This window comes from Chroicocephalus ridibundus, chromosome 7 (assembly GCF_963924245.1).
Source record: "Chroicocephalus ridibundus chromosome 7, bChrRid1.1, whole genome shotgun sequence".
Classification (NCBI taxonomy): Eukaryota; Metazoa; Chordata; class Aves; order Charadriiformes; family Laridae; genus Chroicocephalus; species Chroicocephalus ridibundus.
The window spans coordinates 21,245,309-21,272,188 of NC_086290.1; the positions used below are offsets into that span (position 1 = coordinate 21,245,309).

Consider the following 26,880-nt stretch of genomic DNA (forward strand, 5'->3'; position numbering starts at 1 on the left):
AGCCAAAGTGCTGTTCACTCTCAAAGGGAGCAGATGCTCAATAAGGGCTAACATACTTTGAAATCTAAACCCTGGCCATGCTTTCCCTTATAGGAATCTCAAACATAACTGACACAGTCAATGTCCGTGCCTCTCTTCCTTCTTCTCCCACATTTTGAGTGTTTGATTTACAACCTCAATGTTCCCTTGTTCTATAATTTATGTTTTACAATATTTTTGTTCTATAATTTTATGTTCCATAATAATTCAACTATACACATAGGTAAACTATTCTGATATGTGATGACTTCTTAATGGAAATTTACTCTTTTCTATGCTCTTCCTATATAGGCAAGCAGTAGGGTTAGATGCACTATACAGCCTCAAGCTACTCCATTACTGAAGCAGCTGAAGTCTCTTATTGCCTGTGTGGACTTGGTGGAAGATGAGGATTGGAAAAAATAAAAAATGTTGCCAATTGGTTTCACAGATACCTGCTGGCAGTCAGGCCACACTGAGTAACAACTTGCACTCTGCAGCTCCAGCCACTGCCATCTCCCTTTTTTTGTCTGCTCAACCCGCCACCTATTCTTACATTTTCATCCTTTCCTATTAATTTCCAAAGTCTGGCCATTTCCCATCATTCTTGTGTTGCCCCCTCAGTTCCACACTCTACCTTAACTCGAGTCAGGCAGGCAAAAGGGAAAAAAACAAAAGCAGAATACCAGGAGGTGAGTCAGCAGAGCATGCGAGAGGGAAGTTCATGCTGTTACCAGTTCCTGTGTCCGGTATTACATTACGCACCATCAGTGAGAAAGAATAATTGCAGGGAAAGTCTCTGAGCACTGGAAAGAGACACGATGTTTCTTTGCAGGGGGAGCATTATCTGACCACATGTTTGGGCAGACGTGATGAGAGCACCTTATACAGAAGTTCAGAGAATTTGGAGGACGAACAGATAAAGGTTTTCCAACCACTGTGCCAATTGCGTTGTGCTCAATGCACAACTTTCACACTAGAAGTGAAAGGCACTGTTCTCTTACAAAGGTCAAAATGCCAAACACGCACCTCAAAACATGAGGGCAGTAAAGCTAATCAATAAAAGTGAGAATATTATTAAAAATAATAAGCAACTTTACCCCCTAATCGTTTCCTTATAGGTGGCTAACGTTGTATAAGCAGCTGAAATCTAAATTGCATTACGGAACATATTATGTGGTTCTTAGTTAAACACATTCATATTTGCAGTGTTTTTATTTTACTGAATAAAAGCAAAAAGGAAAAAAAGAACGTATCCAGCTATTCTTATGTTTAAGATAAAAAACCGAAAGAACCCTACATCTATTTCTAAGATAAAAATAGGCCATTCCATAGTTGGCTGCTCGGAAAAGAAATCAGTCCATATACTGAAAGGAAACCTCCTCCTATAATAGAGCTAAATTGCATGATCACACAATCATTTAATAGACAGAAGGAAAAATATTGGAATTGCATATTGTTTAATAGAATTGCTTTTGTTCTGACTGCCATCAAGACCAGCTGGATACGTTTGAACACAATTAGGAGGAACTTAAAACCAAACCCAAACTCAGTTATCAGTACCCCAGTAAAACACATTACCCACAACTCGCAGAGATGAATAGTTGGAAGGTATAAATCAGAGTCTCTAACTTGAATGGATGAGCATTCATTAGAGGCTCCAATCTGAGAGTATTTGTCTATGTTTTCTCATCGTCACCACCACTGTGTCTATAGATCTCTGTCAGGTCCCTTATCTACTGTCCCCAAATGCTTCCTGACTCCTCTCCACATACCTTCCTCCGCTTCTCTCACCACTTTAACTTCCATGAATCTCAGAGGAAAAGGTCTTCTGAGTTATCAGCAATCAGCCTTGTTTCTTCCTTTTTCCAAAGACGTAGAAGTTTCTGCCAGCAGTCTCTAATAATAAAGCTTCTGCCTTTGACTAACCGTTCAATGTTAAATGTCTTACTGTCACACTGAAGTTTTCATTGGGTGACTACTTTTCCCAGTCCTGGGGTTTTGCAAGAAAAGTGAACCAAAAACCTTGCCCGCTAGAAATTCCCAACAACCAGTTATGGACATTGGGCACCAATCCCACACGCCAGTCTAAAACTTTACCTTGTGCACCATCCCATCAGTTATGGTCCCCCAATCTGTCCACCATCTGCACATACAGATGCTTTGCAAACTGCCTGCGGGACTGCTGCCTAAGCTTTCTGGCAATGTATTAAATTTGGCAGAGGCTTATGGTGCAACAGGGAAGGTTTGGGAATGTGAGATTCAGCGTGCATGAACCAGGCTTCCAGGCACATTGCTGCAACAGACTATAAGGCTGGTCTTGAGGGTGGCCTCAGGAGGATCCCTGAAAGGAAATACAAACGTACCCCTGAGTTAGCTGCTCCCAAGCAGCTGCATATCTGCCTAATGGCTTGCAAAACAGAGAGCTCTTCTGGAATTTGTGAGCACAAACTGCATATTTTTTTTTAAGATGTAATTATTTTATGACTAGGCTTCATAGTGCAAAAAATAATCTGGGATGCAAAAAATTTCAATGTTAAAATAAATCTGAATAAACTTTTCTGAAAAACTGATCAAGATGGAGTCATAAATCCATCTGCAGATTTGTACAGCAGAAGTATTGCGATTCAAGACAATAGCTAAAATTTATCTATATGATATATAAATATATTCTAGTATTTTTAAAACCTTACCTTATGTCTTCCACTGTAAAATAAAAATAAAATTATCAGCCTTTATGAAATGAAAACCTTTATTTACAATGAAATAGAAAGTTATGAGTTTTCTTAATTTCAGTGTGTAACGTTTTGAACCACCATTGAAAAAGGATATGAATGTACCAAAATTTTAATAGCTATTTTTCTAAGAGGATTGAAGGGAGTTAAAATGTACAGGGCAGAGGTGGCACTGAATCGGAAGATTGCCTTCCCTTTATTCAATACTATAAAGGTCTGAAAAAGAGAAAGAAAAGACATTTTATAAGTGTGTATTCACTGTCGATGCTCATTTTAAAATTATTCCTAGTGAACAATCACCAAAATTGTAACTTTTTGAATAGCTAATACACAAAACCCACAACTGATTTTTTTAAATAAAACTTATTTCCAGTACTTACCTGATGTGCCCGACATAAGAAAATATAATTGTAAATACGGAACATTCAATGCATTAATGTTTTTATAATACTTCTTCATTAAAAAACCTCAATAGAGTAATATGATACATTTACATGATGTGTTTCTTGTAAAAAAGGTGCAGAAATTATTAACTATAATTATAATTTTATTTATACTTTCCCATAGAAAACTCTCTCTCTCTTCCTGTTTGGAATACCATAAGCAGTGAAACTTTACCTGTGGATGTTAATTATGTGTTAGTAAGAGAAATCCTTACAGAAACTGATTTCATAGCCTACCCATTTGTTAATTTTTTTTTTATTGTAGTCTGTTTCTTTGTCTTTCTGCTAAGGAGAGAGGGAATAGCAATAACACATATAGCCATGATTAGGTAGATCTCTGAGGACTGTGGGCATCTGAATACACCTTACCAGAGGAGAACAAGAGATACATCCCAGATGACCTCGCTGCACAATTGTGGTTTGCAGGTGTGAAACTTTCACAGAACATACAAGACTTGTTAAATTTAAATTTTAACAGCTAAAGAGCCTATCAAATGTAGAGAAACTTAAAGGTATGCAAGCCTTACTTCAGAGAACTGTAGAAGACTCTGTAGGCTGAAAGCTTGTCTATTTTTCTCAAATAAATCCATGAGACAAATATAAATGGCACGAGAGCAAACCTGACAAACATTTCTTTGCTTCTACTGTAGGCCATCATGGCTGCAATAGCATTAAACTACAGCACAGCAAATGTGGACTGTTAGGTTTCTTTGTGTCACTAAGGTGGTCTTCAACTGCAAGATCAATCAGGAAAGAATGAAAAACACTGCAGAAGGAAGGCTCACTAACTCAGAAGAAAGCTGCATGCAGTGGAAGGGATGATGCAAGGATTTTAGCCTAAATTCAAACTGAATTAAAGGTATTGAAGAACTTGCCCAACAGAAATATCCGAAATTGCTTTTTTTGCTTTGGTCAGAGTTACATAGTTTGTAAATAAGCTACGATAAAGCCTCCTTGTTTTTCATTATGTTGCTGACCAAGTGAGCTGTAAACTAGAATGCCAGTGAAAGGGTGGGAAAGGGTATGCTGGTGTCTTCTGGTGTCCTTGACATTGAGCATCGCTTCAAGACTGTAAGCAAATGGACTACAAGGCTATTTCTGGCAAGGCTGGCAGACAGAGAAAATATGCCGAGGAGGTTCAAGAAGGATGATTTTTCAGTGTGTTTAGATTTGGGAAGCTTATTATGTATAGATCATGGAGTACAGACACAAATCTCTAGGAGCACCCAGGAGGTGGAGAGAGACATGGAGATGAGGGTTTCCACCAGTCTGTGACAGATACCAAGTACTGAAGGCAGAAGAGAAGCAGGGATTAAGCCCTGAGGAAAAGCTGTCCCAGTGCCATCTCACTTGCTGGATTCTCCCCTGAGTTATCTCTCCATCATAGTTCTGCATGGCACAGCTTATACAGACCAAACCCCTTAAGAGTAATTAACATTAATAGTGAGACTTTATATTATCTTGAGTACAAACTCAAGATGTGTAGGCATGGTATAAGATGTGTATTTGATTTCCCCACTTCTGCACAGAAATGGAAAAACTGTATGAAACTAGGGACAGCGGGATAAAGCTGGAGCTAATGTTTCCAAATTACACTTCCAGTTATGGATTACAGATAACAACAACCTTCAAAGCGTATCTGCAGATGACCTGACCTTAAATGAGGCTTTCGTTTTAACTACTGAAGCAAACAAGCAGATGAATGATTTTTTGGCACAATGTGATAAAGCCTCACACCCCAAGGGGGAAGGTGAGTTTCCCCTCCCAGGTCTGTCCCAATCCCCAGGACTCACAGCTAAAACGCCTCCAGCTCATGCTCTCGGCTTTTGTAGCTATGAGGTAGTTGACAAAATATATTAAAAATCACACTGCCTACTAATGTTGTATCTAAGACTACACCACCCACATTTAGCCAACCTACATTTAAAAAAAATATCTTTGAACACAAGCATATTAAACATACATCTCTTTTCTAACATGCCTTATGGAAAATAACAGCATGCTGGCACAGCTCCAGTTTCAGTTGGAAGCTGCTGCTATTTTAGCTGTTCTACTTTCTGCTGCCCTGCAAAAGCAGAACCAACAAGACATAAATTCCCTACCTCAGTTTTAATTTTTCACTCAAAGCATCTTTGTGACTGGGGCCTTCAGAATGACTTTGTTGGTCCTCACACTTCTAGCCTTAAACATTAACTGAAATTGTATCTTATCTCTGAAGAAGAATTTTCATTAAAAAAAATAATACAGATAACAGCTGATATCCAACCCCTGTGTAAGCTTCCCCCCCTGGTAAGCCTGCTACATCCCACTCCAGTCTCAACCCAAATGCAAGCCAATGCGTAGGCAGTGTGGATGAACACGAAGTATTGTACCCAAAGCTGCCAGGACAAAGTAGACATACACTGAGGAAAGCTAAATAAATTCTAAACAAATTCTAAGATTAAGGTTTGTATATGAAAGATTATGTATACTTTTCAGGGCTTAGGTTTTATAAAGTGCTTTAATCATTTTATAAAGGCAGGAAAACCGCTCACACTCTAAGTATTCAGCTGTGAATATAAATTCAAAGAAATCCCTAAAGAGAAGTCTCTGATTTGCCACTTTTGCATCTGTGACCTGGATCTCAGTTCTGTAACTTCTGCCATATTTGATATATACCCAGAAACTGCATTCTTAGCAGGGCAAAGAAGAAAGAGGAGTATTTTGAGAAGGTGCAGGTAAGAGGGAAAAAGAGTCCACACTGAACAAAGACATGGTCTCCAAGAACCTCTTGGGACAAAGAGTTCCCAAAACCCTTACTTCTCCTTCCTTCCTCCCAGTTAGCTTTAAACATAGTTTCTCAAAGGTTACGTTTAGCAGGCTGACTGCTACTCCTTTGCATTTCCACTTCCTAAATAAAATAAACACTATCTAAAACCTCATAGGACCTTCTGAAAGGCAAGAGGTGACACATTGTTGAGCTAGGTCCTTAGCTTCTTGGAAAAAGCCCCAGGCGCAGCTGGAACAAGAGACTTCTGGCATATTGAAAGTTGGCATTTCTTTTTTCTTTTTCTTTTTTTTTGTAGTTATCTTTTGAAACAATGTTTTCTAGCAAGACCTTAAGTTTTTGCTTTGCTAGAACTTTTCAGTTAAAAATTCTTTCACTTACAACTATCAAAAATATCTAAGATCACTATTGCATTCACCTTTTCTGATGTAAAGAAGTTAAGTAAAGCAATTTTACAGAATCTTTTTGTTTCTGCAATCTAAAACAAGTCTGGGAATCCCAGGAGCTAGTGGTTTGATCAGATTAGGGACTGATATTACCAAATCCCAGGACAAAAGTAGGGACCTTTCCAGACAGACATGGTTCAGCATCCTTCTGGCAAGAGGCAGGGCATGGAGCGGCAATCAACAATGCTATATTATAGCAGGAGGAAATTGAAGTAAGACCAATTTAGTTCCACCTATTCTTTCCCTCCTTTTTAATGTTTCAGCCTAGGTTCAAGAGAAAATAGCCAGCCCTTAAAGTATGAAACCAAGTGGACCACTTTTGATGCATGCCTGCAGGTCGGGATCTTAGGGGGTTCCAGCTGATCCTTTCTCTATAGACAGTAACATGAACCTCCTTGATCCTTTGTGACAGCAGCTTGAGCATGAACAGGCAGTCACTATTATGCTGGGAACACACAGATTTGCACTTACACAGAAGTGGAACATACAAAATGGGTAAAGTCCAAGTTCATTTTTACTCAGTTTTGGATTAAAAAAAAAAAAAAAGAGCATTGCAACCATTTAGGATGTTAAACTTTACAGTTCTAAAGACCAGCATCATCGACCACCACAGTCAGCAGCATTTCATTATAATAAAACCATAAGAATATAAGAACAGGTATTGTGTTATATTATAACAAAATAATTATGTTTCTTTTCCTTTCAACTTCAGATTAATATTGGACATGAATATGTCCTCTATGGTTGTCAGTTTTGCATAGAAGCACAGTTACAAAACGATGAAATTAGCTCACCTATCTGTTTTTGTTTCTCTTAACAGGCTTTTGCATTTTTAACTTTTCATCTCAGGGCTACCTTATCCACAAATTAAGGCTGTCGCATAAGCTCAACACATTATTTATTCCTGTCTTATTCTGCATTAAACCATATCAAATCATGGCATGTACAAACCTATGGCTTAGAAAAAAAGTCCCAAAGCTGAAACGTAAAACACTCTAGATGATGTTCCAACATCCAATGAATGCAAAAATTCAGTGAACTTGCTCAGTCTTGCTACAAAAACAGGAAAAAAACCCTCAGCAAGTGGGATGCAATACTTGCATATGAGACAAATGATAGATGATTTCACTCATGACCCAAATTTGGAATAAAAAAGGTATTTCTAAAATTCTTGTACAGGTTTCCTGAATAAACACTCACCATGTTCATTGGTATCATTTGATCAGTGCTGTGAGTAACCTTTTCTATCCCCTATTTGAAAGTTTGGAAGCCAAACTGATATAGTTCCTGTCAATAAAGCAGGTATAGTTTATGCAGAGATGTTAATAGAGGTCCGAAACAACAGTGGCATCTGCTAATGCATACACTTGTCCTAACCCTTTCTTGCAAATAAGTATTTTCCTTCATTCTAGTGTTTTTCATTAGACACATATCATTTCAGATAAATGCTTCCCCGGGCAGAAATACAAAATCTCTTGTGCAGCAGTTGTCAGACCATTACATTGGGATAGAGTGTGCTGATTGTCTCCTTTGCTTTACAAGGTGGAATTCAGAGAGGGGTAAAGAGAAAGCTGAAATGTTAAATGGCATGGAGGTGAATGCGCTGAGCATTAGCAGTCTTCGCTTCTTCCTGCAGGTGTTCCCCTCTGCTTCAGGCTTTTCTCAAACTATTTCTCCTTCAGAGAGTTGCAGGAGCATCAACTGCTACCAATGCTCTCAAAAGACAAGTAAAAAAGATAAAAGTCTTTCTAGAATTCACATACAGATAGATAAGAAAATGTGGGAATTAGGTAAGGTAATTTACTGAGGTAAAATAGAAATAGATGTTGGAATTTCTGTTAGGAAAGTTTATTTTCCTTTTGCAGAAGGAAGAAAAAATTGGAGAGAATTATAGTGTGTGAGAAATTTTTGTCTTGTCGTTGACTGACGGGGCTGTTTCTATTTCTGTCCTGTAGAAGATTAAAGCCCGTGTATAGAGAGGATGTGTGGACATCCTGTCAGCACAAAGAAGAGAATCCCAGCGGGTGCATGACTTGCCAGTAAAAGTTATTTAGTTTGCAAATAAAAAGATTCCTCCCTTCAAATAGTACAGAAAGCTGGTTTCACTCCATTTCTTGCAACTCTACCATCAGACCTGGCTGATGTAGTAAGTTTTCAGCTCCACCTGTGAAGGGACTGAAAGGGTCTTCCATTTCTAAGGGCTCTAGAAGTGTACCTGTAGATCATACCTATCACGTATCTGTTTCCACTGTAAGACACACAAAACAGATTGATTTGACTATGAAGGTCCTGGATGACCTGTGGGCAGGTAGGGTTATAATAATATGTGATTTTGTATCATAAACAGACACAATTAGTACAGAAGTCTACAAGACCTGCTTTTACAGAAACACATCTTTTATCTTTGTAAAAGTAGAACTGTGATTTAAAGATAAACCTTCATACACTGTGAATGGCAGATAAAGGCTCTTTCAGAGGCATCAAATAATAAAGATAAAAATATTGTTCTTTCACATAGTATTTTCTCTCTTGTCAAAACAGGACTCATAAATCACATGAAATTTTGCAAGCTAAGACACTTAGAACACAGCACTTTGTGAAAATCAAAACAACTCCTGTCTTGATATTTATAGAGTTTTCATAATCCCAGTATCTAATAATTAAAGTATCACCTAAGCTAGCTATCATTATAAACTGTGAACCTTTTCTGCTGTGTATGGGCTGTGCAACAGAATCATCCTGAAAGGACTCCAGGGCTGTTCAAGGCCAGTTCCACCAGAAACTTTTAATTCAGTTTTACACTCTATGATAGTTTCTGCTTATCTGTGTGTTTCTCTATTGACTCCATAAATTTCCTAAGAATTTGCTATCAAGCAGATTTCTGGGAACACAATGTGCTACACATTGGATCATGCTGTCAGTTTTAAATCTGAAGAACCTTAGAGAATTTGTGGTGTGTTGGTGTACTCAGTTTCAATATATCTTCACGTTGTTAAAGTTTGCAAGGTATGTAATCTGTTATGTATACATGTTTGTATAGCTATTATATATTGCTTATCATCAAAGACAACACGCTATGTTTCAGCTTCAATATAAATGTTCCTTTGATATAAATTCAGTTATATCAAAGGAATAAATTTTGATGTAAATTAAAAGGATGAAAGGTTAGTGACCATTAAGGTTGATGGATACTGTCCTGTACCATAGAGGATGGTCACTAATGACTGAGAGAGAATGAACAGAAGCCTAGACTTTCACACTACTTATTTATACCCTGCTACATCCAATGTGCAACCGTATTATACAATCAGTCGTAATGTTGCATGTATTGCCAATTTTATTCATTTAATTCTAAAAATATTACTGCAAAATCCCTCCTTATGTAAAGTAGGAGGACCAATGTGCCAAGAGCACACCAGGGTAAATGTGTCTAAAACCAGACATTAGCTAAATCAACTTTGTATAACTAGAAGATATTACATACTTATTTACTAACTTTCTGGGAGGTAGCGTGTATATGTATCGCTGGCATCAAACATTTTCTGCTCTTGTTGTACACCTAGTCCTTTTAGCAATGCTCAACGGTTTCTACATAACTAGAATGACATTTTTCCACATGGCTGCAAATTATCAGACCAAAGTAACAAGCTATAGTACCCACCGCACAGAAATGAAATGAAATGAACAGACACTCCAAATGGTGGCATATGAACAGAATTGATATTAGACTTACTTTTTTATTGATGTAGTATGGGTCCATGTCTTCCAAAGGCTCAGACACCATTCCTGGAGGTATGTCGCCGTATATAAACGGAAGCGTTTTTCCTGCCTCCAAATCACTGTTTGGCTTTGGCCCATTTTCATCATCGTCTTTACGATCTTGTTTAGAATTCTTAGCTTTTTCTGCAGCAATGCGTTGTTCAATAGCTGCAAGAGACTCTCTAGTGAAGTATTGGAAGCTGTCTGGTCCTGGTGGTACAAGCACTGACTGCTCCATCTTTTCATCCTGCACATTTTAATTACCATTTATTCTTCTGCATAGGAAAATACTAAAAGAAAGCAGAAAATAAAATTTAAGCAAACATGTTAAAATCACCAAGAAAGAAAGATAAAACATTTTTTTTAAAATGCTTTTGTTTATGTTATGTTGGAATGTTCAAATACACAATAATGAGGCACCTGGCGTGGTTCTTATGCTAGTTACATAAACTGCAATAATTTCTCAACTCTATTTACTCTCAATTCTGTTTACTCCAAATACGCAAAAGCATGATACTTAAGAACAATCAGATACATTCTTTCCTCATAACTCTAATTATCTTAAAATCACCTCATACTCCTCTGGAATCAATCAGGATTATATTGGGAACTATAAATAGCACAGTTCATCAGAGCTAATGCAGAAATTTCCACTGAGTTCAGCAAGAGTATCAGAAAACAAGGACTGTAGAATCAGAATTTCTACTAAACAAATAAACAAAAAGAAAACAAACAAAAAAAGAAAAACATTTCTACTAAACAAATAAACAAAAAAAAACAACAAAAAAAACCCCAAACCCAAATACAACTTTCTGTATTATGTGGTGGTAAAGTATTGGTTCCAAGTAAGTTTTTGTACAAGTAGTTATTCTAGATAATGAAAAGACCAATTGCCTATTTTTATTTAATTTTAACCATTAATATATATATGGTTCTTTATTCAATAGCTGTAACTGGATAATTCTGGCAGTATTCTAAGATACATATATATTTACATATTGCAACTGAGAAAATACCCTCTCCCCACCCAAAAAAAAAAAAAAAAGGTAGTCCACTTAAAACTACAGATCTGGCATCTTTCATGCTGCTGAATAATTTTCTGATGACATCAGACATACAGATGAAATATATATTTGGGCACACAATGACGCATATATCCCTCATGCCTGAACATAAACAGATATTTGCAATCTCCACCCATGGCTGGGGTCCTTGCAAAATGATCAGTCAGCCTTTCAGGAGACTTAGGGGTCAATGCAGGTCAGTACTTATAGAAATAAGCTAGAGATATGGAATGACAAAGAAGTAAGAATACAAGAGATGGTGGAGGGAAAACATAAAAACAAAGGAAAATGTGACAAAACCCCCCAGGAATTATGGAAAGAACCTGAAAACGATGAAGAAAGTAGAGCGAACAATGGGAACAGGGGTAGACCACAAATGAATGTAGAAAGAATTAGGGGAGAAAGTGAAGAATGTGGGGAAGAAAAAGAGGAAGACTGCAATATTAGCAGTATAAAAATGCAGAGATGAAAACAAAGAAAAATAGAAAAGTAGGAGGAAGAACAGAATACTGGGAAAGGAGCAGGAGTGAGAAGCAAATATAGATAGGGTTAAACTTTCTGTTAAGGAAAAGTCAATAAGGAGAATAAGAAATTGGATGACAAATAAAGCGAGAAGAAAGAAAAACACTGCTGGGAAATGAAAGAGAATGTCACTAAAATATTTTAAGTAATAAGCCCCAAATCCTCTAGATCATTAGTGCCAGGGTGAGCACAAACATCTTAAGTGCACATATGTATTGAGTAGTGGAATACAGTGGATAAAATAAGACAGAGAAGTCAAAGTGCTTATGGGCTCTATAACACCAATTTTCTTGATTTCTCAGAAAAATTAAAAAAACATATTTCACCCAGATGTATAGAATCATCACCCACTATCAGAGGAATGACTTCTAAAGAATTCAGGGGGCAGATTTCTCACTGTAAAAAATTAAAGGGAGCTAATCTCCTATCAAAACACAAAGTATTGACCCACACAGAGCGTAGATTCATGTCAAAACTGGTTCTCTAAAGCTTTCCCTTCTTTCTCATCCTGAAAGGAGTTGGAATCGTCCTGTTTTTTCACCATCAAGGGGAAAAAGGATGTAAGAAAGCGTATCTCAGCCAACAAGGATTTAAAATTTTCCCTTCCTCTACACAGAGAGCGTCCTCCAGACATCCCCCAGCTCCCCATTTCATGGTTGTGTTTACTTCTGGGAATTGACTGTTCTGTCTCTTTACTGAACAGTTATAAACTCACAGTTTGTACATTGACATTATTTCTTAATGTTCAGTCACACCTCATGGATACTGGGAAAGAAGGAGAAAAAAACACTGGCACACCACTGTCCTTGCTGATCCCCAAACTGATCCCCGTTTGTGGCATCGTAATTTGGGAAATAAGCCTCGTACTAAGACACTATTCAAATACTATGGGAGCCATAGCTGTAGGTGGATCCCATTTGCTCTGTGGGCTCCAGGGAGATACAGAGACTGAAGAGAGCCAGTCAGGCTCTCTTCTCTGCTCAGCTTATTTGGCAAAGGAAGGGATGAAGACCTTCTCTCCTCTTCTGTTGCTTCTCTCTCAGCATTGGTATCATCCCCAGGGGCACCAGCAAACGATGATATGCAGTCAAGTCTGCCTTTCCTTCTCCTCCTCCTTGTGAGACCCAGGAGGTTGGTATTCCTCTTTGCGAATTTTCCTTTGAAAACTCCCTTCATTGTCCGAAAATCCTACTGTATACAGCACTCGGTGTTCCCTGCCACGGTGGCCAGCGAGGGCGCAGCAAGCCAAATGAGTCGAGACACAGTGGGAGGGAAGTGCTGGACAGTAGCAAGGGCAATCTCATGTTTTGAAGAGGAAGGAAACAGCCAGCGAGCAGTCAGCAAAGATGAGCTCTGAAATCCTATGGTGCTCCGTCAGGATCACCTTTAGAGTTCAGCTGAGCGTCCGGAACTGGCATGCAGAACAAGGAGGTAAGCCAGCCTGCAGGATTTGCCTGCAGGTGCATGGAAACAAGCTACTTCACGTTGCAAATACATTTGATTCAGCTACTGTGTTTACATACTAAGCTTAAAACCAGCAAATGCTGTGGGCTTTTCTAATGATGCCTGTATTTTTTCTGTAGAAAGGAACATTATTTTTGTATAATTAATCCTAGAATGCTCTCAGGTCTGTTCAAATGTACCTGGAGCTAGCCAGATATATACCTTTCAATGTATCTAAATCTATGTAGGCTGTACTTAACAAAATGTTTCAGAAGACTTTATGAAGATTAAATACTTCTTATCCTCTACTTAACAGATTAGAGGATGATATTCCAGATACATTTTCCTTTTCTTCATGCATTTCCATGATCATAAGGCTTCAGAATTGCAAACAGAAGTCTTCTACAAATTTAAGTCAATATTAAATCCATACAGAATTCAATATACTCTTAATCCCAAATCACTTTCATCTGTCATATCACAGTGGTTAAGTGAAAGGTTTTTATTTTCTTTATTATAGTAAATGAATTTATTCTCACTTATCTGTGTAGGGGATGGACAACAATTGATACCAGGCCAGTTAATCACCTGATACCCTTCCGCTTTCTATCAAGTGATTTATTAAATATTAATTTAATAACTACATATTGCTTACAGGATCCAAATGGACTTTTTTTTTTTCTTTAGCGTAACACTGGTAATTCAACAGAGGAAAAAATATAGGAATACACAAAATATAGATTTCTTACTAAGTTCTTTCCTACTCTCCTTCTGGAGTGAACAAGATTTTTTTTCCTTCTTCATCTCCAGTTTTGTTTGAGTGACTTTCTTATGAGCAGTGTATCAGTTGGCAAAACATTTCAAATTTTGGAAAATAAGGTACTCAGAACATTTGAGAATAGAATCATTCTGTTTCTTCTGAAATTTCCCAGGCAAAATATATTCATGTATACTTTGTAGTATACATTGTTTTAAACCAGATAATTCTAGATTGCACACAATATACTCTGTGTGCATGGACCATGTGTAAACCACATGCAGAATAAGTCTGAAGTTATTCAACTGCATCCATGTAATTGCACAATGCACAATGCGCAATTGATCTGCCCACATATATTAAGTCTGAAGCATCCAGAACTACACTGGATTAGCTATGCCCACACTGACCATCTGGGCAACATACATGCAATTGGCTCAGCACTTCCCTGATAGATGTGATCTACTGTACACCTTGTATAGTTGTAGATCTACACATAGTTATAGAATAACTCAAGCTGTCAAATATCCACAGAGTTTCTACAAATTTCTAGAGGCTTCAAATTTCACCTAAATAAATCTAGGCACAATAAAGGAGCATGTTGGCAAATAGATGGAGAGATGGTGCCTTGTCTAACAGCGTTTCCAAACCAGTTGCACACCAGCCTTTGAAGAAGTCAGTTAGCAAGCTACTTTCTTTATATTATCCATACGCTTAAATCTAAACCTGGAACATGCTTTGATGTTTGCTCTTCCGTGACCACACCTATTAATTAAAATTTGGCTTCCATTTGCCACAGAATACAATGAATGTTGAGATGTTGAAGTTCCACTGGACCCTATGTTCTAGAAATTTGATCATAACAGCCCAGTTCCAACAATGTTTGTCTGGTTGAGCTTCATACTTTCACTTACATAAACACCTATCTAAAGCCTTCCATGATTACCTTTATATCAAAATGCTGAAATCAAACGTGATCTCTGAAAAACAATCTTTTTCCTGCCTTTCCCTCCATCCTTCAGGTGCCAAGATTCTCATCAGCTTTAAATATTAGTCAGTATTTCATTTTGCTCAATTAGCATAGCAATATGATTAACTTAAAAAAGCTGGAGCTTCTCAGATTTGCCCTATAGCAACGTGCCAGGTTTCTAGAACATACTACATAGATGTTCAGTTTCTTCTGTTGTTAACACCACAGGTGCTGCGTGATGTGAATGTACTTCTAATGTACAGACATGGTGAATAGACCAGAATGCAGAATTAATGACTCACAGGACTCTTCATTATATACATCAAAAAATATGATTCGTTACACTTAGTTCTATAAGAAATAAGTCACCTCTCATGACTAATAGAAAATAAAAATGACACTAAATTGAATCAAATATTAAGAAATTAGGAAATGAAACCGGACTGTTTTCAGTGCCTGGTTAATCTCCCTTTGCATTTCATGAAGGCACCCATAAATGTCTGCACAGATTGCTGTTCCCTTGTACTTTCCAGCACTGTGAAACTGATTGCTAAGGGAAAACTCAGGCAAGAGAATTCTGCTAGAGTAAGCAGAATTTAATCTTTGCCCTTCACTTTGCCCTTGCCCTGTGACACACATTATGTTTTTGCTTTTGGCATAAACTAACTAATCAGTTCTATTAAAAATCATGCATAAGTGTTTTGAAAAAGCACCAGAGTAGTAAACAGTAGCATTAATATTTTGAAGTGCTCTAGAAGCAATGATGTAACAGTAGTAATTTCTTTTTTATAAAGACACTAACTAGGTATTAGTGGGAGATCGGTGATATGCACAGGGAATGACACCTGGCTGATTCAAGGCACAACTAACAGACCACAGCTATGACAAAACAAAGATAGATCAGTGAATCTACATGTAAACTCACAGAGCCCATATCTCAATGTTATACTACTTCTCATTGTTTATTGGTACAGTTTCTCATTATTTTTGATATATCAACTACTCATTAGGATTCTTGTCTTCAGAATACAGAATAAATATAAATTACCTTCCTCAAAGTTTGGATTTGTGGGAGGAGAGGAAGGAAGGTATGGCCAACTACTGCAGTTCTGTATGTGAGGCCCTAGCTAAGGAGAAACTCCTGTTCCTTTCTTCATAGAACCAAGCCTGTATCTGGTCTGTTTATCTCTATTTTAGGGCTACTACAGGTAGCAAAGGCAAGTAGGATATCCAAAGCAACACATTTGGCAGAAGGAAAGAAATCAGATTAGAATACTGGGACTCTGCAACTATTTATGACTCCCTCTAGCTCGTATATAAAATTAAATTTAATTCTCATGGACAGCCTTATAAGGGAAACATGCATATTACCAGACTGATAATAGGATTCTCCCATATCTTTTTTCACCATCTTCTTGATGTTCTCTCTTGGCACGGATAATGCAGGTCTGGGCACAAGGACTTGTTTGCATTAGATTACTTGGACTTGGCTAACTATTTAATACATACTAATCTTAAATAAAGGGTAGGTACATTAATACTGCAGACATCAGAATAGGGTACAAACATATGCACCAAGCTATAAATGAAGTATCTGAAATATTGGAAGCAATCAAATGCTATATACTACCTCAAGTGAAAGTCTATGCTTTGCAGCCAGAGATTTCCATTAGCTAAGCTGATACACAAAGCAAGGTTATTGGCGCAGGGAGAGTCAAAGAAGGGGTGTGATGAGGGGAAAATACAACTATTTGGTTTGCCACAGAGTTGCAAACAGCCATGGATAGCTATAGCATTTAGGAAGGCAGTTTAGTAGCCCAGTCTATGCTGCCCAACAGCCAGAAAGCAGAACAGAGAGACAGGAAATATAGCTAATGTCTATGATACCCACGCTACTGTATAATTGCTTAGCTTACATCTCATAACATGAGTATCTATGCTAAACTCCCTCATCAGGGAATTCAAAGCCACACTTCCCATCAATCAGCAAAACTCTTACACTACCACGGGCAACAGACCATCTGATCTCTCCTTGCAGTGCTCTGCCATTGCTATACAGGAATGAAATCAACATTAATGGGACAGAAGGAAAGCCCGTAAGGAAACAAGAACTTGGCATTCTAATGGTAAGCCTTCATTTGGGAAGGCAATCATGCCTTCTGATCCCTGCTCCTAGAGCTATTTCTTTATTATATCTAATAAATTCACTTGAGAAGAGTCAGTTGAAAACCGCTGGAGGTATATTCATAGCTGAGAAGAAAAAAATTAGGAATACCTATAGGAAAAGAGGGTTTAGTTCTAGTTTTCACTCCCAATTAATTTCTTCAATTCAGGAAGAAGCCTCAGTTTTGAGAAATAAAATGAAATAAAACAAAATAAAAGAAGCCAGCCCTCCCCAAACAAAATAACTGACCAAGCAAAACCCCCATGTTGGAAAAACAAGAATGCTCCCTGTGAGCTATCTGTATTAGGAACTGTTGTCTGCTGCAGTCAAAGCAGACTTTTGTGTAGCTGCAGCCTTTTCCCCCCCCCAATACCTAGATTCTTAGTTCTATCCCTGTTTCTTGGTTAGAGTAAATCAGAAGACCACATGATGTGGGTACAGCATTTTACTCATCACTATTAGTATATATGTATGCATTGTTGAGATTGCTATTCTCATTACATTTTTAAACTTAACTAATGTATCTATAAACCAAAATACTGCTAATGTGCTTTGCTTTAGATTAAAAATAAATAGCTTGCTTCTGCTTACCGCTTTGCTAGCTTAATTCCATTAACTGCAACCAAGTCATTTCTATTTTAGAAAGCTGAGAAAACAAAATTAGTTATGCAGTTCCATAGAAAGAAAAAAAAAATATTTTAATGGGACAAGTCACAATGCATCTGCATTACTACTCCATCTGAGCAAATACATTTAATAGGTTAGAACTACTGGACTGCTACCAAGCTGAATGAATTCCATGCTCACTGTGTTCCTGCAGTGTATCTTGTGCAGCAAATGACTGCAGTACAGAATAGCAATCTTTCTGCTTTCTTTCATTTGATCAAAGCAGGGATCCCTTCTATTGGCAATCTACATTACTAATTCAAGATTAATTTTCTCACGCAATGTCTGAAACATCTGTTTCCATTTACCTTAGCAAACATAACAGCACCTTTCTTCAGTTAAAAAAAAAAAAACAAACAAAAAACAAACAAAACAAAACCAAAGCAACGTAGGCTATGCAGTGTAAATTATATAATGCTACTGATTCATTTTACATTAAAGTAAAATTGAATTTAAGACAAGATTTAAGTTCTGGATTTGGCATATTACCACACTTGGGAAAAAAGAAATAAAAGCTGATGGAAAACAGATTGCTCCACACCCTGGAATGATCTCAAATTTACAGAGCTAACAAACTCAAAGACATCTCCATACTCAAAAAAGTTACCAAATTATGAGCTTTGTGGATTGCTTAACTCCATTAACAGTATTCTGGTATTTGCTGTCTCATGTGGTCAATGCAAGGGGCACTTTGAATTCATAACCAGAAGTCTTAAAGACGTAATAATGCAAGTATTTACATTTTCAAAACTTTCTGACAGTTTTAGTTATGTGTGTATTTTTCTTGCAAACAGACAGAACAGCAAGCACTGATTTCACTCTTGAAGTTCCCCTGAATCAAAGAAGCGGATGAGGGGACAACAGGAACATATTTAACACACAAGGTAATGGGAAAAAAATCAACACTAATTAAGGAAACCAAAAGAATTGCTGTTTTTCAAGTAAAATGATTGGACTTCTATGAATTGATAAAAACTCCAAAACTGTAGAAACTTTTAAATACTTTTTGTAATGCACAGGAAACCAGTAAACCCAGACACCGTATGAAAGGTAGAAGAATTGAGTTTCAGCTTTCTCCAGTTAAATATTAGAAACCAGTTTTCACACTTTATCCCGCTGCTTTCACTCACTGTGCACTCCAGGCATGTTTCAGCACACGCTTGTGCATGGTGCGGAGCAGAGGCAGTAACAGCCCCACTGCTCTGTTTTAGAAACAGGGTATTATATGCTGAGTCAGTGCATTGCAGCACGCAAAGTGAGGGATCCATCTCAAAAATTGTCTTTGAAAGGAGGGAGTGCTCAAGGAACGGGAGATGCTCAAACCACAAACCAACGCTGCAGCCTGGGAAGCGCTATTGCCACTGCAAGACCTCTGTATAGCTCCTGTGTTCATCATTCCCTTCCGCAGCTGTCAGCATATCTTAGGTTTTATGAGATGCAACAAATACTCTCTTTGGGCTACATGTGATCCAGTGTTTGTCAAAATAATTTGTATGTTATATGCTAATGTCATGTAACACATGTAAGGTAACACATGCCTGTAAACACATGGCATTTTTATTGCTCTTTATGTGGGCAAGGCAATGTATCCTTTCTACCAGCCGCTTCCGATCCTGCTAAAGCCACACATCTACAGCTCTCCCCACATGTCCCTCTGCAGTTTCGTGATTCTGAACTCATAAACAAGCAATGATTTTTACCAACAGTAAGAGGATTCTGATATTTCTTAGTAGGCTGCTTCCAACTTATTAATAATTTGCTAATAATATGTAAGAAATGGCTTATTACTAGGAGATTAACAATTTCTCTTTACAGTAGCATAATTAGTATCTGTTCTTGCAGATACAACTTTATTTTGCTTCACAAACTATTTTATATATACAGATAGCTCTCAAAATTTATTATAATGAATAAAAAAAGTCACATCGCTGCTGTAAAGAAACTTCTTCCAAAACACAGACCTGGTGAAAAATAAACAAGTAAACAACTCTCAGCTATTTCCTGATTGGCTTTGAACTGATTTTCAACAAAATCTGCATTAACAATGTTAGTCCAATGTCATTTTGCACAAGTTCTCATTAAGTAGATATTCATGAGGCCACCATGTCTCAATCTTGTGTCCAGGCACGGCTATACATGACAGTAGTCATAAGACCTGCCAGGGCTCAAGCCCTGGCACCTTGTGCCTAGAGGCAGTACACTTGCACAGTTAATTTACTCTATTGAATGTTAGATAAAGTAATTTACACTAACATCCATGAATTATTGCTACTAGTACTTCAAGTAAGCAAGCACATTAGAGCTATTTTCCATCTCTCTGCCTTTTGCAATTGAGGTGATGTACTCCCTGTAGGTTACACATTGCCTTGGTAAGTCTCTCTGACACATCTGCTAGGCAAAGACTAACCTTCCTACAAATGGCACCTACAGTTCAGCAGCCATCCTAAAATCCCAGCACCAGTGCTCATCCCCACACTCACCATATCGTAACAGATTCATCCCAAAGCTTCATACTTCTGACACCGGTGTGCAGCTCACCGCTTAGAAAAGCGGCAGCTGAAGCAAGTGACACAGAGACTTTTCAGAAGTCCTTGATACAGATATGCTTTACTCTGAACAGAGTGAAAGAGACAAAACCAAAAGTAAAAGTACTAAAACACTCCTCCATTACTACTTCTCTGAATTTCCTAGTAAATCTTAGCTTAATCTTTGTGGTTTGGTCTGTCATCTAAGCTGTCTCACGCAGAAAGCTTTTTCAAAATGGTCAAGGAGAACCTCTTGCTTTTACTACTTCCAGCTCCTGCATCAGGAGACCACCTGGTCATCCCCACCAGCTCATCAAAATCTATCCACTAATTTGCTGTTTAGTTATCATCCTACTTACCAGAATGAGTTTTCTTGGTCATCTGTCATTCACAAACATGCTAACTGTAATCCTGTGATTACATCTCAATTGTTTTACTGAAGCAATGCTAAGACCAAAACTAAAGGTCAGATTTGCTTTCTGCTTGCACTGTTTCCCTGTGGGGCAGCCTGGAAGCTAGCTGTGGGGTGACCCAGCTGGCAAGACCACAGAAAGAATTGCTAAAAGTGAGTTAAATCTAGAGTACGTTAAAAGGTGTGTTGACTTCCGGTGTGGGTGGGTTTCAGGCATGTTTACCTGCCCCATCCATCCAACCATCCCTTCCCATCCATTTTTGCCCTTGTGATATTCCACACAGCTGATTCGGGGCAGAGGTAAGGTACGACATTCACTGTCAGAAGGTGTCTAGGGATTTGCAAGCAGCCTGAATTCTGATCGATAGTTCTTGGTGAGCACCAGCATCCACCTAGAGGTTCACATAGATACTTCATAAATTGTAAGAGCATTTTGTGTAGACATGGAACATCTTAGCCCAGAAAGCATGAATTAAAACATAATATCGGTAATTATAAGAGTTTAGGCATAAAAAGAAGGAAGTATCTCAGAATAATAAGCCGCAATGCATAATTCCAAGTAATCACAGTTGGATTTAAGAGATCCAGCTGAATGGGGCTTTGTGTATAAAAGATTCCCCACTCATTTATTTCCTCCAGCGTTTAGCTTGTTTTGAGATCTATAAAGGTCCTACATGATATTTTCAGTTGCATAAAGAGGGAAAAAAAATTTAAAATTCCTAGAAGCAATGAAATGGTTTTTGCTATTCAATGGTTAACTACAAGCAGCAGCAACAGCCTCTGCTCCCTCTGCCACACTCTTTGAGCAATGCCTTATTGGGAAAAGCTTCAGATTTGCAAAGAAAGGCAAAGCCTGGGAATTAGTATTTCTGCAGAAGCAGTGGTTTGGAACCCACTGAATGAAGACTGTTAGCCACGCTGACTTTTATTTAAAAGCAAAGATTTCACCTTTTTTTCTTTTGAGGTGCTGGTGAGTTTCCAGTCATTTAATGTTTTATATTCTAACCCTACAGTATATATTCAGGATGTTAATTTTATTTTTGAAAATAAAGGAATGTAAAGATATAATAAATAATCCAGTCAAAAGCTAGAAGTTATACAATTACAGACTATGAAATCTAGCAATATTGGGATTTGTGAGTTTTCTGGGGTTTTTAATCCTATGGTTAGTCAAGAAGAAAAATTAGAGAAACGTACTTCTTTAAAATAAATAAGAATATATTATGTGCAGAGACTTTAAATGTTCAACAGCCCAGAATATTTAAAAATTAATGAACTTAATACCATTAAGTATGCTGAGAAAACAGAAAATATGTATATTGCAGGTGACAACAAAGTTAAAAATTAGCAGAACTAAGGGAATATCACTGGATACCATGCTAAATTTAAAAACAGAAAACGATTCATCAGAAATTTCTGAAATATAGCTATATACTGAAAACTAGCATAAATGATAACAAATTTTGCAGCAAATTCTGAGCCACTTCTGGTACTTTGCTGAAGACCAGATCAACTACTAAAAAGCAGGCTACATTTACTTTATCAAATAAAGTATTGAACTATGTGGCTAAAAATATCATTGTAGTACACATTTAGTGATTATTTTTTAAAGAAACCATTCTCAAATATCGGTACAGAAATATAAAAAGGAAAGAGGCTTGAGATCTGCAGTTCCTATAAATATCATTCAGTGCACATCAAATGTGAAGTTAAACTATGTTAATGAAAATAATGAAGTAATAAAACATATAATAATTTTAAAGGTTTCCATCTTGCATTCTTTCTTGATTTGAAACTGATAGATTACAAGTTCTGTATCATGTGAATCTGTTCACGTGGATCCACCTGTAACATGAGAACGCAAATGGGAGCAGCAACGTAGTACAGTGGAGACCACAGCAAATAATGGCAGATTTGACTAACGGCAAAACACACCTCTTTCAGCCTCAGCTTTTCTGATGGGGAAATGACAGTTTACTCATTTTAATGAATTAGTGATTAGTGGTTAAAATACTTTCAGCTATTCTTCTCATTCAAAAACACACATTTGTCTTTTTAATGACTGAAAGTACTCTTGCATTTGTGACTTGAACTGCTTCTTGCTGTTCTAAATCATCATTTTTTAATCTTGTAACAGAGGTTAAATTGCTTTGGAATGCTATTTCTGAATAGTAATTTTCAGTTTTTAGTAGTGAGTTATAATGTCTTCTGCTATTTTGGCACTGGGTCTCCAGGACAATATCTTAAATAATTTGAAGATAAATGACAAGGTTAGTCATTTTTGTCCCATAACTCTTCACTTCGCTAATAGCAGACCCAGTGTCAAAGCTAGTTCTAGCCCTACTAGATGAGAGAAAGCTTCAGCCACTCAAGCTCCCAGGGTCAGGTATTGATTTACAATACACCCAGCTGAGAAACAATGCAGAGAGGCATTCCTCAGCATGCCTCTCTTCTTGTCTGATCAATGTGTCTGAAGACAGGGCACTATTTCCTACCAGGCTCTGAGACCTGAATGATGTTTCTGCAGGTGTTATATATATGCAACTTGGATGCATTTGTATAAACACGCTTACAGTGAGAAGCCAAAGTAGGGAACTTCATTTTTTTTATAACCGTTTTTCAACGCGCTTGAGAGGGGGCACAACGGAAATAAGTGCACTGCATAAAGATAAAAATATCCAGTTATGAAAAGCAAGTCTTTAGTATGTGAACAATGAACATTGTCAGAGAAGACAACAATGCAATGTGCAGGCTGTGGCTCTAAGGACTCAAAGAACATTTAAGTCTGAGGGAAACATGCACAATTACGAAGCTTAGAAATGATAGTGTTACATTGATTACGAGGCAAGGACAAATTGGGGACTTAATATTCACATGTGGAAATGACATCAAACCAATCTTAATTTGTTTTTGAGGAAAAAGCCTATGAAAAGTATAGATGTAGAAGAATTTTCAGAGCTGCAATTTTCAGAATTTTGAGTAGGAGTTGGTTTGTTATGCCTGTTTATCCTATCCAATTTTATGTATTTATTACTCTTAAAATTCTTGTTTTTTCTCTATGATTTGAAATTGCATCAGAATGTAAGTTTTTAATGTAACAGATGAACTCTTGATCCTATTGAAGCTGTTCTCAAAGCACGCTATTGACTTCATTCACACAGGTAACTTTTATTACCTAATTGATATCTTTGATTTATATCTTGAAGAATTCTGATTTGTGTTGGGTAAAAACGTAATTTCAACTCAAACTCTTTTGTCTTACGTTAAAGCAGAGGCACTTCAGCCTGGGGGAATACTTCTCTTTAGTTTTCTTTTACATACTGAAATTTTACCAGCTGACTATGTGTGCTAAAATCACGCCGTTTCTTTTTCTGAACATATTTTGATATTTCAGTGCTGTAGAACTAATGCATAAAAATTAAATATGAGTGAGAGATATTTGTATTTATAAATTACTAGAAGTACTATTACTACTCCCTCCCTCCCTGTCTGTTCCAGTCTTCCCAGGCAGCCAGGCTTGCTGGAGGCCGAGTGCTACATGAGGAGCATTTTGAGCTGGATCGGATCGGGGCTGGGTTTTCAGGTATGTGGTTGTGAAGATGGCTTTCTGCTGGTCTGAGCGATGAGGAGTTCTTGGGTGAACTGAAGGTTGACTGCAGAGGCTTGGAGCAAGCCAGAAAGTGGGAGAAGTGAACATCTCCAAAATATTGCAAAACCAAAAAAGATACAGATCCAAACTATTACCATTGTAAAACACAGTTAAAGACAAATGAGTGTAGAGCAAGAGGCATTTTTTTCAGTGAGAACACAACAACCTGATACATAACAGATGGCCAAAGCATAACACTGCAAATAGGTACCACACAGCCTGTCCCCTTAGTGACTATGTCCCTTAAGAAGAAAGGACCTCAGTGAAAATGTGTGATATATTACAGTATCAAATCTTAAGATTCCTGTTTTGAAATATAAGCACACAGATTTATCAGCAGCAACGTGAAATTTTAAGATTCTATTTAATTTTACTACCTATTTTTCTCAGGTTACATCTCTACTATATTTGACACTGTGCAGCCAAAACTGCATTCTGTCACAAGCTGCTCCTGAGGCAACATTAACCTGTACATGCTGCCTTTTATAGGAATTCCTTCTGGATTTGGGAGGCAGGTTGCTTGCAAATCTCCAAGTTTGTAGCAGCAGATACGTGACATATTCTAGGATGATGTATCTCTTGAGTTACTTTTGCTCTTGTGCCCTGAACAACAGACAGCCAAGAGGTGTTCACACTGCAGGTAAATGGGTTTACACACCTTTGAAGATTACCTTTTCAGAATAGCATCAGAGCTCTCCAAACCACATGGGTCCTGCTGTAAGCAAGCAGAATGGATGGCTGTAGCTATTTTGGTCTGTAAGCTCCCTTCAGAAACATCCTGTATAAGGTCCAATTGACCCAAGCTGTAATTTTTTCAGACTTCCTTCTACTGCCATTACTGGTCTAAGTGTTTTCAATTTCTAGGTGAAGTGATTCATCCCAGTCTACACCTGCTTAACACAGCACATGAAAGGCTAGCAACCAAGCCTAAGGGCTGCTGAGGTTAGTGGTATCTGAGCTACCAGCAGTCATGATAAATCTCTTACGTGTGTCAAATGTCCTCGTCTAAGTTTTGGAATTTATGTCTAAGTCTTACTGTACTTTCGCCCCTCCCCATACATACCTAAGATACAGTCTTAGGCATCCACAAGGTTATTATTGTCAAACAAGACTCTGTTTTCCATCATGTTTATAAGAAAGTTTCTTTGACCTTATCAAACAAAGCCTGCCCATATCCAAGATGATTTTTTAACTAGTTGCTTAGGCTCTGTTATCCTGCTGTATAAATTCTCAGAAAATAGACGACCTCTCAGAGGGTCTTTGCAGCCTTTTTTCGTTATCCCAAGTGCCATTTTTCAGATGTTAACTCCACTGTTCAAATTTTTAATTTACATCAACATTGTGCTTTTGAAAACGATTCCCAGTCACATTTATGAGACACAAATACCTGCAAAGGCCTTCCCTTCTTTTTCAAGATACCATCCAAAACTCTTCAGTGGTTAGGCTGCTCCGCTACCAAAACTACTCCTTCACCTTAAAGGTCTTTCTCTCTGTGCCATCTGAGCATTTTTCCTTGTACTTAGATTGTACACTGCTTGGGGCAATAACACGCTTTCTCTCTGTGTTTAAATGGCACGTACAGATTGGTGTCCTAGGTTCCCTACAGGAACCCCTGCCTATTATAGGCATATAAAAATATCCATACATATGCAAGGCAACAGGTAATGTTGGACACAAACTGAAATAGAACAATTTGTGTTAAGAATCTAGAATTTAAGAGGTGTTAAAGTTCAAGATGGTGTACTTGAGGGAGTAATATGAAGGAATGCTTTCAGAACCACAGCCTGACAGAGCCAGAAAGCAGGAGGTTTTTAAGAACAAACTTCCTGAAACTTCCAGAAGTAAAAATATGCTCTACAACACTGCAATACGGTATTTAAACTGAGATAACACATCAATGTCTTGAATATATTTTTTGTTTTAATCCCCCAAAGCAGATAATTACTGCTTCAGGAAAGCCACCTGAATTAGAAGCATTACACAGAGAAAGGCAGACCTGCAGACCTTGAAACAGAAGGGAAAATTGCTTACTGTGTGGACTTCAGAATAACGCTAATCACAGTTTCACTACCCACAGCCATTATTTAACCATCTTCACAATCTCTTCTCACATAAAAGAGAGCAAATGGCTCATATTTTATATCTGGAATTTATGTGAACAGACAGCTAAAGGCATAAGCGATCCTTTTCCAAAGTGCTAAGTAATCAAGAATTCACACAAAAGTCAATATGAAATTCTTGTCACTCTGTTTTGGAACATTGTATTTTTTGCCTAAGCATCTAAATATAGAATTACATACATAAGCTTAGACCTATCTTATGAAATTTCAGCCTTATATCACAATCTTTAATCACAGAAGAGAAAAAAAATTATTGCCAAACCCAAGAAGTTTCCACATTTCAGAATCCTACAAAGCATATAACCCTGAGAAATAAATGTCACTGCTGAGACACCCATAGAAATATTAGGAGCAAAGAGGTCAAAGAAAAATGGAGAGGAAATTTTTGAATAAAACACTGTTATTACTATTAGACAGTTA

General features: G+C 37.5%; 1 protein-coding gene across 7 annotated transcripts in view; it reads right to left on the minus strand.

The window, feature by feature from the left end:
* LOC134518103 (sodium channel protein type 1 subunit alpha) overlaps positions 1–26,880 on the minus strand; it is a 103,024-nt gene that overhangs the window by 60,499 nt on the left and 15,645 nt on the right. For all 7 annotated transcript variants that reach the window (XM_063340345.1, XM_063340346.1, XM_063340351.1 and 4 more), the window contains 2 exons: positions 10,143–10,458; positions 2,849–2,969 (listed from right to left, as the gene is read on the minus strand). In XM_063340345.1, the coding sequence (XP_063196415.1) occupies positions 2,849–2,969; positions 10,143–10,406 (385 nt within the window). In that variant the 5' untranslated portion in view covers positions 10,407–10,458. The remainder of the gene's footprint in view (positions 1–2,848; positions 2,970–10,142; positions 10,459–26,880) is intronic.